Source organism: Callorhinus ursinus, unplaced genomic scaffold, assembly GCF_003265705.2.
Source record: "Callorhinus ursinus isolate GAN/ISIS: 27379988/994484 unplaced genomic scaffold, GSC_fseal_2.0 scaffold4, whole genome shotgun sequence".
Taxonomy (NCBI): domain Eukaryota; kingdom Metazoa; phylum Chordata; class Mammalia; order Carnivora; family Otariidae; genus Callorhinus; species Callorhinus ursinus.
In genome coordinates this window covers 120,006,298-120,023,634 of record NW_027397066.1, presented here as the reverse complement: position 1 = coordinate 120,023,634, position 17,337 = coordinate 120,006,298, and the positions used below count along the sequence as shown (strand labels likewise).

The 17,337-nt window shown below is 38.3% G+C and overlaps 1 protein-coding gene across 6 annotated transcripts in view; it reads right to left on the bottom strand.

Moving 5' to 3' along the window:
• GAB1 (GRB2 associated binding protein 1) overlaps positions 1–17,337 on the bottom strand; it is a 125,430-nt gene that overhangs the window by 40,658 nt on the left and 67,435 nt on the right. For all 6 annotated transcript variants that reach the window (XM_073892295.1, XM_073892297.1, XM_025874249.2 and 3 more), the window contains exon 2: positions 5,531–5,825. In XM_073892295.1, coding sequence (XP_073748396.1) covers positions 5,531–5,825 — 295 coding nt within the window. The remainder of the gene's footprint in view (positions 1–5,530; positions 5,826–17,337) is intronic.

Sequence of the window (17,337 nt, the reverse complement as noted above, 5' to 3'; positions counted from 1 at the left end):
TCTTCAATTTATTTCATCAAAAATTGAAGATCTTTAATCATAGCCCAATCTATTTAATGTGTTTCAAATAGAAATTTTTTTTATCTTATTTGTCATGATTATCTCCTTAACAGGTCATACAAATATTCTTGGGAGACTTTAAAAATAAACCCTTAGGAAGTGCTGAAAATGCCTTAATTCTTATCCAGAAGTGTCATGGCATCAGAATCACTTTTTCAGAGTTCTAAGTGCCTGAGCCCCATCTCAGGAGACTTAATGAATCAATATCTCAATATCTTGAAAATGTGTAAAACAAAACAAAAACCGAATAAATGCTCTAGTTGAACTGGTCCTCAGGAAAATGCAAATTAAAACCACAATGAGACACCACTACACATTCACTAGAATGGCTAAAATTAATGACTGACAATACCAAATGAAGTGAGAATGTAGTGTACCTGGAAGTCTCCTACACGGTTGGTAGGAAAGCAACTGGTACATAACCTATGATGTAGCGATTCCACCCATGGGTACACACCCACAAGAACTAAGTGTTCATGTGCATCAAAAGATACATATATAGCACAGCTCACAGTAACTTTATTTGCATTAAAAACTAGGAACAACCCAAATGCCCATCAACATTCAAAGAGACCCATAATTTGGGATCTATTCACACAACGGAATGCTACAGAAGATGAAGAACTCCCACTACATGCTCCATGGATGAACCTCACAGACTTCTACTGGAAAAAAAGAAGCCAGATTCAGTGGTTTTATTTATATGAAGTTCATGTATAGGCAAAACTAATCTCTGGTTATAGAAGCAAAATCATAGTTACGTTTGGGCTTTTTTTCTAGGTTTTTACTGGGAAAAAGAATGAAAAAGCCTTCTAGGGGGCTGGAAATGTTCCACTTCTTGATCTGAGCAGCAGGTACACAGACTTCTGTTTCCATATGTAGATAGAGATGGATATATAAAACTATACTGAACTGTATACTTAAGATGTGTACCTTCCACAGTAGTAAGTTATACCTGAATAAAAAAGTAAATAAAAAGAAATTTAAAAGTTCTCTAGTTAAGAAGCATGGCTTTACAGGAAAGGGAACACATGCACATTCTTACATTAGCTTACCTACTTTTCTAAAGGGAAGAATATCAAATAGAGAAGCATTATTTTTTTTAAGCTACTACTACCTGGACATTCTGAGAAAAGCAACTCAACTGACTGATAAAGGCAACTTTCTAATCTTGCACCCTGAAATTAGACCAGGAGCCTTTGCGCCAAGTTAGTTAGCTGTTTAAAGCCTTTAGGCTGTGTTTCCTGGCACTTGTTTAGCAGATTTAACAGCTTCCACCTCGGTGTAGAAACAAAAATAAATCTGCACATTTCCAAGAAAAACAAAAGAAATTAGTTTCTACCCTCAAATCTGCTAAATAAAAGCATTCATAGGAACCGCACATAGTTCAATGAGCTAGAATTTAAAAACAGATTCAGCTTGCCAGCATTCTGAGTATTCAATAATAGCAGTGGTCACCTGGGGCAGCGGAAATAACATGGTAACGATATTTTGAGAGGTTCCTGGAATCAAAACACAGGTCAGATTTTTCCCCTTTCCTTTTGTTTTCAGCAAAAACTAGTTATTCTCCTAGGGACTGTGGATAGTTATTTTCTCAGACTGTAATATCCAAGCATAGGGTATTTCTTCCCACATCTAGCCTGACACGAGTAGAGTGAAAAATGGTTTCGTGTCATTAGTTTTAAGCCAAGAGTGAGAGCATACTCAACTCTGAAATGGGAACAGCACAGGGCTCCGGGGACAGATCTAGGTAAAAACAAAAACATCTATTATTTAGTGATTGGTGGGGAGATCTATTTGGAAGCAAGAGACTATAAAGCAGGTGGTAAAGTAAATGGAAGAACACAGACATTTTGATATTTTGATATTTATCCTGTCATATTAAACTGTACAAACGTGATCACAAAGGATAATAGCAGTTCTCTGCAGTTTAGAATCTGGCACCAATCTTCAAATGTGTGGACTTTTTTTAAAAGGCATCTAGCAAAGTCAGCTACTACAAATGAATAGAGAAAATACAGTGGTTACCTTTAAAGCCTTTTTGCAGTTTTGCTACTATGCATGAAAAATCAAAATTATAGAGTAAAATATTTTTGTGGCCCCTTGATACTACACAATGAAAGACTGTTCATCTTCAACTGATTTAGGACTTACTGATTTATTTACAACTTTATGATTTATGAGAAGCTCAAGTCTTCAACATCAGAGTAAGACATTTCTGACTGTGGCTATTGGGGAGAAGGCCAGGATGAACTTGTAAAAAATCTATATTGTAGAATTTAAAAAACAAATGCAGTTGCATTTAGATACAGCTCGTAAACTACATTTAGAAAGCAAGGGCCAACTGAAGTCCTTACTGGCTTGTTTTAATGAAGCGAAAAAAAATGAGTTATGATTAGCACAGCTGTTCTTGGTAACCAACTCATTACATATACCAAATTTGACTAATAATACTATTAGTTTTCTTACAACCTCTCCCTTTATTGATATTGTGAAGATAAAACATTCACAAGTTGAAAGTTTCATTCAAGGCAAATATACTTTATCTGTTTTAAAAGGATTTGGGAGTTTGCCCCCCTCCCTATATTAGTTAAGTTTATAAAGTGAAAAATAGACATTGTGACCGATTCTGACCACCAATATCAATGAAAATGTTCCCCTAAGTACAAAATAAACTTCTTAGTACATTATCAGCTGCAGTCACAGAACCATTTAAAACTACCTAGCCTTTTCCTCACTTTCTTAAATTAGCTGCTATCTCTTATTTCTTCTTTACCAGGACTCTTATTCCTAGAGTATTTGCCTGTGTCTATTAGACTGACTATAAGCTCTATGAGGGCAAGAACTGTATTAACACAGTCTTAAAGTGTCATACTTTAATATATGCACATAATCATACTTTAATACATTGTAAAGTATGATTATACGCCATATATATATATACACACACATACACACATATCTATTATGTATCTTGCACTCACCAACTGTAATGAATTATTATGGGTATGACTCCTTCCCCACTAGATGCTCACTCTGTTCCATGTCTATAATGTTTGCCATCGGTCTCCCTAACTAGTCACCTAATAATATGTAGGTTAAACGAATGTCCAAAGCTTAGTTGAGTGTTGGCAAATTCAATAATTTGGTAAATTAATGAATCAATTTTCTAAAGCAGACAAAACTCCTTCTTTCCAGAGATGACTGGGTGTTCATCAAACTCTCAGATGATGAGAGTCGTCTTAAGGTGGACAAATGGACCAGACTTCATGCCTTGAACTTGCAAAGTTAACCTCAGATACTTGTGCATTCGAAATTCTTATTTGGGGCGGGGGGGGGGTCTCAACTCTACCCACCCCTGAATGGGCTTCAAAAAATTAGACCATTCCTTGACTGCAGAATGTATCTCCTTGGGCGCCTGGGTGGCTCAGTTGGTTGAGCGACTGCCTTCGGCTCAGGTCATGATCCTGGAGTCCCTGGATCGAGTCCTGCCTCGGGCTCCCTGCTCGGCAGGGAGTCTGCTTCTCCCTCTGCCCCTCCCCCCCATGCGCTCTCTCTCTCATTCTCTCTCTCTCAAATAAATAAATAAAATCTTTAAATAAAAAAAAAGAATGTATCTCCTCTAGGAGGGTATCTCATTTCCTTTGTTAATTATATTTAGGAGAATTATATAGAAAACAAAGAGAGATGGAAGAACACCTACTACTCAGTCTTTCAGATCAACAGTATCGATACAGGCAACCAATGAGGACAGAAGTCTACTTTTATGTCACTAAAAACAAATTCTAAACTTTTCAGTTTAGAAGGTAGCAGGCAAAAGAACATCATCAACCCAAAGAGTATACAATGACTTAAATTATTTTAACTGAAAATCCATTACATCATGAGCCTAATGTAATATTTTAATCCAAAAATTATCATTACTGAGTGGTCGTTAAGTAACCACTAGAGACCTATCTCATTTGTGACTTTAACTTTAAAATCCTCCACGGTACTCAAATATTGACTATATATGCAAGAAGAAAAGAAAGGAGTTTAACTGGAGTTAGAAGTAATACCCCCACACCCACTTAAAATGTGAACATATTTAGTACTTCACAAAAACCACCAAAGCCTTAATTCCACATGTGAAACAATTTCTTGAGGCTTTTAATCACTAGAGTTCTGTTGAAAAGCTCTAGCTCATTAGCCACCTCCTGTCTAAACTGGAGGCCTCCTTTCCTGTCTCAGTGCTGCCCCCCTCAGGATTGTGGATTCCCTCGCCAAGGGGTTTCCCCACCCTGCTGGGCCAATCCCAGTCCTGGAAGGCTTCTTCTTGTGGGCCGCTGACTGGCCAGAAAGGAAGCAGCAGGCTGACCTGAGCTAATTAGAGATGATTGCTCTTTCACTTCGATCCAAAACTTGATGTTGATTGTTGATGCAATTTTTCCAGCCCTCACCGAACCTCCGGCACTCCTAAATATAGATATTTGGAAATGCACACTGTAAACGTGAGCATAGCCATGAAGACGGTAAGGTCAAAGAGCTCAAGCCTTTATTTCTGATTTTCGGCTTTACGAACCTAAATGTGTGCTGGAGTCCCCTAGATAGGTGTTTGTTATAAATGGAAGAGAAGTGGAGAAGTGGACAGGGACTAAGTAGTCAGGAAAGCTAAATAAAAGCACCTGAAGAGGAATTCTACCTGTAGAATTCTTCATGAGACCTCTACCCACTCAGCTCTTCCCAGGACAAGCACTCCAAATCTCAGCTCCTCAAGCAACTCTCCCCCTGCCTTCATCATTCACAGCCCCCTGCCCCAGGCACATAGAATGCTGTTCCACCTCCGGGTCCTTGCTCTCCCTTGCCCCTAAGTCTAGAGGGTTTTGTATCCCTTTTTTTCCCTTACGTAGAGAAGCTTTTCTTCACTACGCTTATCCAAACCTTGAGCCTCCTCTCCCTCCACGCTCTTTTTAGGACCTCTGTGTTAAGCAAACTCATTTGTTACTTGTTCATCATGTTTTGTGACTGATTGTCATTTGCTTTTCATAGGTACTGATAACTGTCTTGGCTATTTCCTAACTTCATAATCCAATCTAGTTTTTAAGATGACATCTAAAGAACTGAGTCACATGAAAATGATGCTTTTAATAGGTGAAAAATAGTCAAGTATCAGCTGTGCTATAAGGCTCAACTTGATATATACAGACGCAAGAAATGCTCTTAAATAAGTATGTCTTCTTGTCACCTTTTTTCAAGACATTTATTTAGACATGGTCCCACAATGGCTAAGTCTCCCCTAAAACCTAGAAAAAATTTCTCCCCAAAATGATTAAAGACTTTAGTGCTTTTTTTCCAAATGTTGTTTGTTAGCTATTATAAAAAGGTAAACAATATTATATTGTGTAATTGAAATAACAAAGAATTTTGTACCAGTTCTAAAAATGCAGTAATAAAGGAGAACTCAGGTGGAATAATAAAATCTTGAGCTTACCTTCTTCTGTAGGATTAAACCCACAGATGTCACAAATACAACGAACCCACTTGTTCATCTCTTCCTCACTGTCTGCTACCAAGTAGAATATTCGGTCAATAGTGTTGATATCAAAAATGTAGCTGTTTTCAAACTCTTTTTTGTTAAACGTCAATCCAGCATCAACTTGCTGACATAAGTTTAAATCAATAATACGGATAGGCTTCTTGGCATGATCATTTTTGTAATATTCCAAGACATCTGGATCTCCAGTTAAGCGACCACTGCGTAACACAAACCATCTCCTCTTCCAGGCCTGGGAACAAAACAAAAATACCATCTAGTATTAATTTGACAGAAATTTTTCAAGAAAGTGCACACTTATCAAACCAATTTTACAACTGCAATGTCTAGAGAAAGTCACATACATGTTTTGTTTCCACAGAATAATCTACCACTCCAGCAAAATTTACTGATGGCTCAATTAACTTAATAATGTGTCTATATATACATATTTATTATGTTCTATTAGACCTTCTAATAGAAGACTAGAAGATATTGATTGCTATCAGAAGATATTACATTGATATGTAATATCAAGTCAACAAGGAAGACTTAGTTTTTACTAAATATAAAAAAGCAATGGTTTCAACAAATGGAACCAGGAAAACTTGGTATCCACATGCAAAAGAATGGATTTGGGACTCTTTACATCATACAGAAATTAACTCAAAATGGATCAAAGACCTAAACGTAGGAGCTAAGACTATAAAACTCTTAGGAGAAAACAGGGAAAAGCTTCATAACATCAGATCTGGCAATGATCTACTGGACAGGACACTAAGGGTACAGAAGAAACACACAAAAAAATAGGTATACATCAAAATTTAAAATTTACACACTGAAAGACTCGATCAATTGAGTGAAAGGCCAACTCATAGAATAGAATGAGAGAAAATATCTGCAAATAATTTATCTGATAAAAGATTAACGTCTAGAATATATAAAGAATCCTACAACTCGATAACAAAAATAAATAACCCAATTTAAAAATGGGCAAAGGACTTGAACAGATTCTCCAAAGATATGTAAATGACCAGTAAGCACATGTAAAGATGCTCAACATCATTATCATTTACAGAACTGCAAATCAAACCCACAATGAGATATAACTTCATAGACGTTAGAATGTCTGTTATCAAAAAAGCAGAAAATAACAAGTGTTGGCCACGATGGCAGAAATTGGAACCATTGTGCATTGCTGATGGGAATGCAAAATGATGTAACTGGTATGGAAAACGGTATGGCAGTTCCTCCAACGATTTCAGTTGTGAATAAATATCCAAGAGAATTGAAAGCCAGGTCTCAAACAGGTATCTGTACACCCATGTTTATACTAGCATTATCCACAGCAGTCGAAAGGTAGAAGCAACCCAAGTGTCCACTGCTGAATGAAGAAATGAACAAAATGTGGTATACACACATAATGGAATATTATTTAGTCTTAAAAGGGAATAAAAATCTGACACATGCCATAACATGGATGAATCTTGAGATGTGATGTTAAGTGAAAAAAGCCAGTCACTAAAGGACAAAAAACTGTATGACTCCACTTATATGAGGTACCTATTGGTAATCAAATTCATAGAGACAAAACACAGAATGGTAGTTGCCAGTGGCTGGAAGGCAGGGCTAAGGAGTTAGTGTTTAGTGGGTACAGTTTTAGGAAGATGGACAGTTCTGGAGATGGACAGTGGTGATCGCTGCACAACAAGGTGAATGTACTTCATGCCACTGAAACCAAACACTTGAAAATGGTTAAAATGGTAAATTTTATGTTAGGTATATCTTACCACATTAAAAAAAAAAGCAATGTTTTTTCATGCCTTAATATCATGCCATAAAGAATACATAAAGATACTTCAAAAGACTCCTTTGTATTTTAAGCTATAGATTTCTCTCTTTTGTTGTGTGTGTCTGGGGGGTTGCAAGGAGTTGGGGGGGGGAAGGGTTCAGAAGCTTTCCTGATTTCTCACTTGAAAAGCAAGCAAAGAAATGGACTATGTCTTTCTTCTGGTCAGGCCATTGTTCAAAGACCACATGGATAAGATCTGTATTCTTTGAGTATAGGTTGCAATCTTCCTTCTCCTTTCCCTTTCTCCTTCTCTTCCCAACAAACATATATTGGCAATCTGGCCATGTACTCACACAATGTATTCTCTCCACAAGCTTTGGTAAATTTTGAATATGATGCTATGCCTGAAGAAACTTAAATTCGTGTACTATTACTCTCCCTGAAATCTATACTGGTTAAATAATAAAAGCAGAACCAAATGACTGAAACAGTCGGCTTCAGCTGTCTTTAAAACCAACAACTCTGCCCAGAAACAATACTAAACCTTACTCCTCTCTGAAGGTCTTCCTCTTTACTAACTTGGACAACTGTACCCATAACTGAATTAACTTGGGTGATAACTTTAGGTTTAATATTTAATAGATTCTTTAAATTGTATCCATTCAAGGAAATATAGATACACTAAAAGGTAAATCAACGAGTTAACCAGTCGGTAAATTATTGATTATATTGTAAACACCTGTAGGAAGAAATACACGTAGGTAATTCATGATTGCTACTCTACTCAACTCCTTGAGAGTAGAGTTGACTAATAATGAAAAAAACATTTACCATACATGAAAATATTTGAGAATATAGCAAACCCAGCAAAGTATCTGCAGAACTATCGCTAACTGGAGAAACATTCCTTCCTGGAAAAACTGGGTGCAATCCTTCAACAATATTGGTAGAAATATCACAAAGGCCTAAAAATACTATGTAGTTCTTTAATGTCATCAAGGTTTTAAATTTTATTTTATTTTTTTTTTAAGATTTTATTTATTTGAGAGAGAGAGAATGAGAGATAGAGAGTACGAGAGGGAAGAGGGTCAGAGGGAGAAGCAGACTCCCTGCTGAGCAGGGAGCCCGATGCGGGACTCGATCCCGGGACTCCAGGATCATGACCTGAGCCGAAGGCAGTCGCTTAACCGACTGAGCCACCCAGGCGCCCGTGTCATCAAGGTTTTAAATTAACATCCCAGTCTGGCTATAGCTCCAAGTAAAGAGTAAATAATTAGTGGTGTCCAGAAGGAGAAGGCAGTGGGGAGTTCTTACATACGCTTTAGAGAACACTGAAAAATCATGATGTGTTAATTCACATAAATTTAGCACTGGTTTCTGGATTACAAAAATCCATTCAGTTAATACGTAAGACATCTATTTACTTCAAAATAAATAAATATCATCTCTTAGTAAAGTTATGCTTCTATGGATACCTCCCTATCAAGCAGGAAGCTTGCAAAAGTAATACAGAAGTAAAGAGAAAAGAAAATACAGTATTATATCATTTATCTAGGGCCATCGAGGAATCGTATCTTTTAGTAAGTGATTTCTCCAGACAGTGAAGGTTCTGTCTTTAAATACAGAAATGACTTTTTAAAACTTTAATGTCTTACATGGCAATCTTTCTAAAATGCCTTACTACATAATTCATTGAACATAATTCATCCAGTCCCCAATGACTCACTTAGTATCATAGGCATCAATCTCTATTCTGCACTTTTAGGGAAGCTCTCAAAGGCTACTGAACTGTATGATCATTTGCCCCTATACTAAATAGTACCATACTGCTGTGCTCCTATAGTTCATCTATAATCTTTTTAATACAGTTAGGCTTATCAATTGTCACTTCTCTCTTCTAATAATACAGTTAATAGGATGGGCCCTGTGTGCCCTGTTTCCTGCCGCAGAGACTTTACACATGCCATTTCCTGAGTCTAGTATGTTCTTTCCCTGTCTTCGCCAGGCTGACTCTGACCTTCTAGGCCTTCCCTTCCCAGTGGCCCCCAATGTAAAGTAGGGCACAATTTCAGAGACCTTACTGCCTATGTAATATACTTTATTACCTATGTAGTGATTATTGTCATTTTGAAATTTAAGTTTTCTTTGTATTTATTTAACACCTAACTCCTTAAGCAGACTGTAAATCTGTAAGTCTGTAAAATCCATGAAGACAGTGACAATTTGTCATTACATACTCAATGCATAGCACAGCATCTGGTACCTAGAAATACTTGTACAATAAAGAGAATTCCCTGAAGACTCTATGGTTGTAAAATTTTGAGAATATTAGATTAGATAGATGGGCCACATTGAATAGAAAGGCATATTTTCAAAAACTCTTCCACTTGAGAAAAAGAGCTCCAATACTGAACATATGCATAATAAAATAAACATAACTAAGACAGCTTTACCAAAACACATGCACAAAACACCTTGGGAAAATGACAGAAAGAAAAAGATGGAAGGTGTCCTTCTGCTACGGCTTATGTGTCACTCTTTGCCTTCCAGCTAACTGTGGCCCCCCTGCCATTTCTTTGCTTCTCTGTTGAAATGATATTGTTCAAACTTAAAGGGCTCTCGGAAACTAAAATAAATAGCCAAGAAATGAGTAGCAATCAATCAGGGTGCAGTAGATAGGCTGCGCTCACGATTGCAGAGGATAAGAGAGGAACCCTTACAGCAGGAAATTACAACATTAAAACACAGACTTTAGCCAACAGCACCTGCCACTTATTTATTTATTTTTAACATGGTCCAAATGTGAATGTTTGTCTCAGTCACAAAATGAGTCACTCTCATTGAATCTGGCACAGATTAAACTGGAAAACAAAAGCAATTACATAAACTACACACTTTAATAAGGCAGATACAAAGGTTCTCTGGATTATGGTACAAAGCACAATTTAGCCACAGAATAAAGCTTGATGCTCGACAAGAGAACTGACATCAGCACCCTTGCTAATCACAGCACAAAAAGCTTCTCTATGTTTTGTCAGAGCGCAAAATGGGCCCACATAAATCAGTCTTTGTTATCCGAAAATATCTGGGATTCTTAAAGTTTGCCCTATTTTTATCCTTGCTGCCTTGGTAGCCCCAGAGAAAGCCGTACATTGCCTCACCAATCCTGCAGCAGTAACAGACAAAAAAGGATAAGTTTTCTAGAAACCTTCAAAACCAAATACTCAAAGCAATTTTACACAAAATCCATGTGAAAAATCATTTTCACTACTGGACTTCCATTACAAGCAGGTTTGCTTGAGAGGAACTACGCAAATTTACTTTGTCGTCTTTTCTTATATGTAATACTCATTTCAATTTTAAGTTGAATAACTGATGCAGTAATAAGACTTCATCATTAGGTCTGCATTTTGAAGTAGCTTAAAAGCACCCTACTCTAGTCCCAGTGTCTTCTCTCAGGGTTTTAAGAGTAACTTTGGCTACTACATTAACATTCAAAGAGCCTATATAGTCCATGGATCCCAATGGAATATATTTAGATGAGATGCCAAACTAAATATCCGTAACGCGTGGAGTATTTGTACGTCCATTTACCCATTCCCTGTGTTCAGTGACTGCCTGCAGGATGGAGCCCGAACTCTCTGGCAGGCAGGGCACACAGGGCCCTCCAAGCCTCTCCTTTCTCTCCGGCCTCACTTCTTGCCTCTCTGCCTTCCAACCACATCAGAAGTGACTGCAGTTCCCCTAACACTCTGATTCTGCCCTGCCTCTGGCCCTGACACAGGCTGCCCTATGACACAAAATCTAACCCCCTAGACTCAGCTCAGACCCCTTCAGGGCACCATCCCTGAATGGGCCCCTGCACGCTCCCCATTTCCACGCTGGTGCTAGTTACGATGTTGGACATTTCTACAAGTTTTTTAAGCTGGAGCCGTATTTTTTCACCTTCATCGTTCTTTTCCCACTGCCCAGCCCTATGGCTACATCTGCTGAATATACCAATCAAAGGAGGCAAGGATAAAAACAGGGAAGTTCTCACATTATCTTATGCATTATGGGGATGATGATATAACTGCAATCTGCCCCACCCATTTGTAAATGGGGAACTCAGGCAAGAGAGAGGTGTATAAGCCATAAATTAATTTGTTTTAAAAATTCTACAGATATGGGAGGTATTTTTAAACTTCATTTTAAAGGAACTGTTCTTTTAAATACTTTCTGTACTTGGGCACCTGGGTGGCTCAGTTGGTTAAGCGACTGCCTTCGGCTCAGGTCATGATCCTGGAGTCCCTGGATCGAGTCCCACATCGGGCTCCCTGCTCAGCAGGGAGTCTGCTTCTCCCTCTGACCCTCCCTCTCTCATGTGCTCTCTCTCTCTCTCATTCTCTCTCTCAAATAAAATCTTTAAAAAAAATAAAAAAATAAATACTTTCTGTATTTAAGCAAATTATGTAAGTTAAACTGAAAACAGGATTGTCCCATTGAAGCGAGGTCTTAAAATAGGCTTATCATATACCCTACTGAGTATGGGTATGTACACACTGGCTAGAGAGTGTAGCTGGAGCTCCATTATCTGGTGGGAAGGAAAAAAATCTCAATCCAGATGAGCCTCAAACCACTACCTGCAATAATATTAATAAATTCACAAAATATGCCTAACTGGCCTAAAATGGCAAATGGGCTCTGTTTTAAAGAAAAACACTGTAACTGCTGCGCTGCCGTTTTCTGACTTCTCTGTGGAATCACCGGTAGAGAACATGCCCGCGGTAATGCTCGCCAAGACTCCCTAATCCCTTTCCTGAATCCTTTACTGGAAGAACTGATTACCAAAGAAATAACCAATATACGGGTGGGCAAAAAAAGAAGAGGTCAGGGTGGTCCAGTGATTGTCAACTCTAATGGCTCATAAGAAATATCTGGAGAATTTTACTTAAAAAAAAAAAAAAAACCAACCCCGATGCCTGGGGCCCCACCTCTGATCTGATCTGGGGCATTAGCCCTGGCACAGGCATAGGTAGTTTTAAATGCTCAACAGATGATTCTACCGGACCGCCTGGGCTGAGAACCACTGGCCCAATCAACAGGCAGAATTAGGTTGCTCAATGAAACAGAATTTCAAAAACAAGCAGAGATCCTTTTAAGCTTGTATCTGTCTAATTCCTCATGCCTTCTACTGTTGCCAGTGAGGTTAACTATATCTTCAAGACCTTGTTTTTGTTCACAATATTTATCCCACAGGCAAATGTTTGAACTCCTTTCTACTGCTGGAAACCTAATCCATTCTTTAAGATTCTGCCCAAACGTTCCCCTTTCCTCTGCACACCTTCCGTCTGGAGTCACTGCTCTGAAATGTCTCTTGCATTGCTATGGGGACAGCGTGCAACCATCTGTCATTTTACCACATACATTTCCAAATGTTCCCAATGCTTATTAATTATTTCTCCAACTAGACATCCAGTTCCTCGAAAGCCAAGACCATTCCTTAAAGTTTTCTGTATCTGCAACAGCACTTTACGTGTTGTGAAGCCCTCAAAGCCTTGATGGGATGCTTTTGAAGTTTTCCATTCACCAGAAGGACCGCAGAGAGTCAGTGAACTGAGAGAAGATCTCGCGGAAAGAAAAAAGAAGTCCAAAGTTGTGATGAGGGTAAAGTTCAAACTCCTTTCATAGAATGGCATACAGGGTTCTCTTAAATCATACTTACCTGCCGCTCACCTCTCCGATCTTTCACCCCCACAGACGACTGCACCAAACACCAATGCTCTGTTGTTTTGAGTCTAACACTCTCTCTCTCTCTCTCTCTCTCTCTCTCTCTCTCTCTCTCTCTCGCCCAGTGAGCTCCTACTCATTCCTCAAGGCCTCTTCTCTGAAGCTTTCCTCAACTCCCCCCTACTTAAGGGACCTCCCAGCTACATTCCTCTGAACTCTCAGCACATGGGTCCCAAGCAGCCCATTAACAAGCTCATTCTCTTAGAGCACTTCCGAAAGAACTCTGACGACTGCATTTAGGTCCCTCATCGTTGTCGAACCCTAACAAAGTTTGCCTTGACTGGATAAACTGAAGAACAGCACTTTCTACCTTCTTGAGCCAACTGCCCAAGAAACATCACCACTGTAATTTTACTAACCCTCTAACATCCTTGCAAACTGGGAAAGAAAGGACAGTAGAACTTTCTTATTTGAAATCTCTTAAAAGGTATTTCACTATTGATGGTTAAGGAAAGAAGTTCGTTACCATGAATCTTTGGTAAAATTCAAAATTTATGTATGATGGCTGAAATCTGTAAAATGTTAGGGCTGAAGATATGTGTTTCATAAGATGAAAATGCCATTTTTAATAAGACAGTTTTTTTTAAAGGTTTTATTTATTTATTTGCGAGAGCAAGTGAGCCTGAGCGGGGCGGGGGGGGGGGGGGGGGGGCAGAGGGAGAAGTAGGCTCCCCGCTGAGCAAGGAGCGCGCGGACTCGATCCCGGCACATTGGGATCATGACCTGTGCCAAAGGCAGACGCTTAACCGACTGAGCCACCCAGGGGTCTAGTAAGACAGGTTTTAATCCAAATTTCTTCATCAAGGGAATGGTTAAATTAAATAAATGATGAGACACTTATACAGTAACAAATCGATGTAAAACATTTAAAACATAGATCTATATATGAAAAAATGCCCATAACTGTCAAATGAAAAGAAACAGCAACTTGCAGAATTATACATACAGTACAATTCCCATTTGCCTAAAATGAATATGTGTTTGTGCACACAAACTATGTTTAGATAACATGTCTGGAAGGAGACACACTGGAATCCTTCACTGCGGTAATTCCAGAAATAGGGATGGGAAGGTCAGACAAGTTTCCTAATTTTATTTTATATACTTCTGTATAGTCTGATTTTTTCCAAGGAGCTTCCATTTATTACTTCTATAATTAAAAAAAAATAACATGCTTAAAAAGCTTATGACTAAATATGCTCTAAAAAAGAAAGTCTATTAATATTTAAAAATTTAGGAACGATGTACACAAAACAAAAAAGTTTATGTATGTATGGAAATGTATATTCTTCTTCTTACTCTGAAATTAGTGAATGAATTTAGTCTTTCTTTTAAATATAGAATTCCAGGATACATCTGGAAGGAGTCTTAGTCAGGAAATAGCTTAGACAAAGTAGAACTACTTTGTTTTAAAGACTGGAATTTAGGGGGTTAAAGAAAAAAGGCAAGTCGGGAGCACTTAAAAGACTTCCCATAAAATTTGGTGGCTATAATATTCATATTATTTTAATTTTCTTTAAAAACCATGTCAGTAAATGGTAATATACTAAATATCTAAGTATTAAATATCTAAAATAAACACTTTGGGAATTACTTTACCTACTAAAAAATATTAAATTTCCATAATAATACAACCAGGGTAAATAAAATAAAGAAAAACAAATTAGCCATAAAACGGGGACAAAAGAAAACCATTTGCTTTAAAAGACTTGAGTTGTTTTCCAGGAAGCACCATCTTTTCTCATAGAGCAAAATAAGGAAAAAACAGGCTCGGTGGAAGTTTCCACTCCACTGGCTCTATCATTATGATCATCTGTTCCAAACACACACAAGCCTAAAATTTCCTGTTTTCAAACTATTGTCACCATTTTCTAGCCTGGTGCTATCTGTGCTAACTTTAGCTTAGTAATATAAACAAAAGAATACACCAAAAATAATGTAGAACAATGCCTAGATGTAGGCTAACAACTGTTCCACAAACCTTTTAATAGTTTACATATATTGTCTGGACAAAAACAAATTAGCTGGACCTCAAACAACTTCATAATAGCAAAATTAACCAAAAAAAAAAAAAAATCTAACTCAGAAGTAAATACCTGAAGAAAAAAAAAAATCAGGGAATTTTAAGTTATTAATTAAAAGTACATATAATTTACTTGTTGAAATCACTGTTAAATGGATGCCTACCTCAAAGCCCTGGCATAAGTCCTACATAAAAACAAACAAACGAAAGAAGTAACAGCAGAAATTTCTGAGTATTTAATGTACGCAAAGCAGTTCCTACACCTTTTCTGGGTCACAGACCACTCTGAGAATCTGATAAAAGCAATGGAACTTTTTCTTAGAAAAAGGCACATAAATTACATTGTACACAGTTTCAGGGGTTCACAGGACCCCTGGGGCACATGTTAAGAAGGCCTGAAATAGAACAACACTTTAATACTTCTTACTACAAAGAAGTTTGGTATGAGACCTTGGACCCCAACCAGGGAAATTTAGTTACTAAAGTTCCACAGGAAAGTAGGTCACCTCATGGCATGAACTCTCAATGCTGCACCGTGGGGCAGGCTGAATATATTTTTACTTGTGAATACTAGTTCATGTATCTCATCATATTCCTAACTGTCAGGGTTGCGGGGACACACTCTAACTTGGGGGGGGGGGGCGTTTCATGGCTACCTTACCCTGAGCAGAAGGAGGCTGAAAGAGGCAAGAGTCTGGCTAGCAGTGGTGCCAAGAAAAGTTTGCAACATCCTGAGTGACTGGGGGTGGAGGCCTGGGGTGATGTATAGCTGAAGCTGGACTGGTAAGAAAGACAGCCAGCCTTGGGTTTCCTCTGATTTCATGCTTTTATTTCTACGCTGTGCCCTGAGCGTCAGGGACTCATGTCAGGGGCTCAGGGAGTCCACTCTCTTTTGGAATCAGACTTCATTCAGCCTTGCCTAAGACAAAGGTAGTCGGACTGTGTTGTAATAATTAGTTCTCTTGTGCTCTAACAGTGAATTGGGACAGTATCTTCTATTTACTTGATATTCTGCCATTTTTTGTCCAGCATGAAACTCAACACAGAGTAGGTAATAAATACTTGTTATGTATAATTGAATTTCAAGAAATATTTATGTGAAATAAAATGAGACAATAAAAGGTGATTAAAAAAAGGAAAGGTAGTTGGAGTCATATGTAATTTGGCAAGAGATTTAGAATGGGAGCCAAGCTAGTATGTTCCTATCTCTGTTTTCTGCATATCTCCCTAGGAACCTGTGGAGGCAAAGGCAGCACAAAACATCCAGGCAGATTTTTACCAATCTGGCTGAAAAAGGGCAAAAATACAATAAAGGGCTGTAAGAGTTACCATGAGCTCCAAACATGTCCAGAGTCACTGAGCCATTCATACCATTTCTATGAATCTCATCTAAGGAAATAATGCAAAAATGCAGCTAAATACTTAGGCATCAAAATAGTAACACAGTACTGTTTATATGAGTAAATAATTGAAGTGATCTAAATATTCAACAATAGGGAGAGTGACCAATCATTCCAGTTTTCCCAGGACCATTCCTGTTTTAGAAAACTGAAAGTTCCACATCTTGGGAAACCCCTCTGTCCTGAGCAGTGGTAAGGCTGGTGACATTAGGGAACCGAGTAAACAAGTTAGGGTACATCTCCATACAGAATCTTACAAAGTCATTAAAAGGATGCTTTTGAAAGGCATTTTTAAAACATTTCCCCCCACGGTTTACAAAATTTCCAAAATACTGAGAGATCTGGGCAAGGAACTTTTCTGTTTGGAGTAAATGGAAACTGGTGTGGAAGAATACTGCTAACACTTTCTATCGTTCTACCTGTCATCTGTGCCAGGTAGAGCTGATCGCTCGGGGGTGTCCCCAGCACCTTGGGCAAACTTCTATCAGAGCACCCTCCTCTTGCATGTCAATCAGTCCTTTGTACAGCTGCTTTCCTCCCTAAGACCCTGTCTTATTCCTCAAGTGCTTGGCATAGTGCACAGCATGCAAGGACCCGGTGGCCTAAAAGGTGTGAGAACTGTTACGTGAACAAATGGACAGTGTCTCCTGGTGACCCCGATGATGCTGTCTCTGTTGCCCACTAACTTAGTCTCCACATAAATGGATGATACACCAAAGCAACAGGGGGCCTTCTTACTCTGGAAGAGTTCAGCCATAAATCCTATCAAATCTCCTCCACA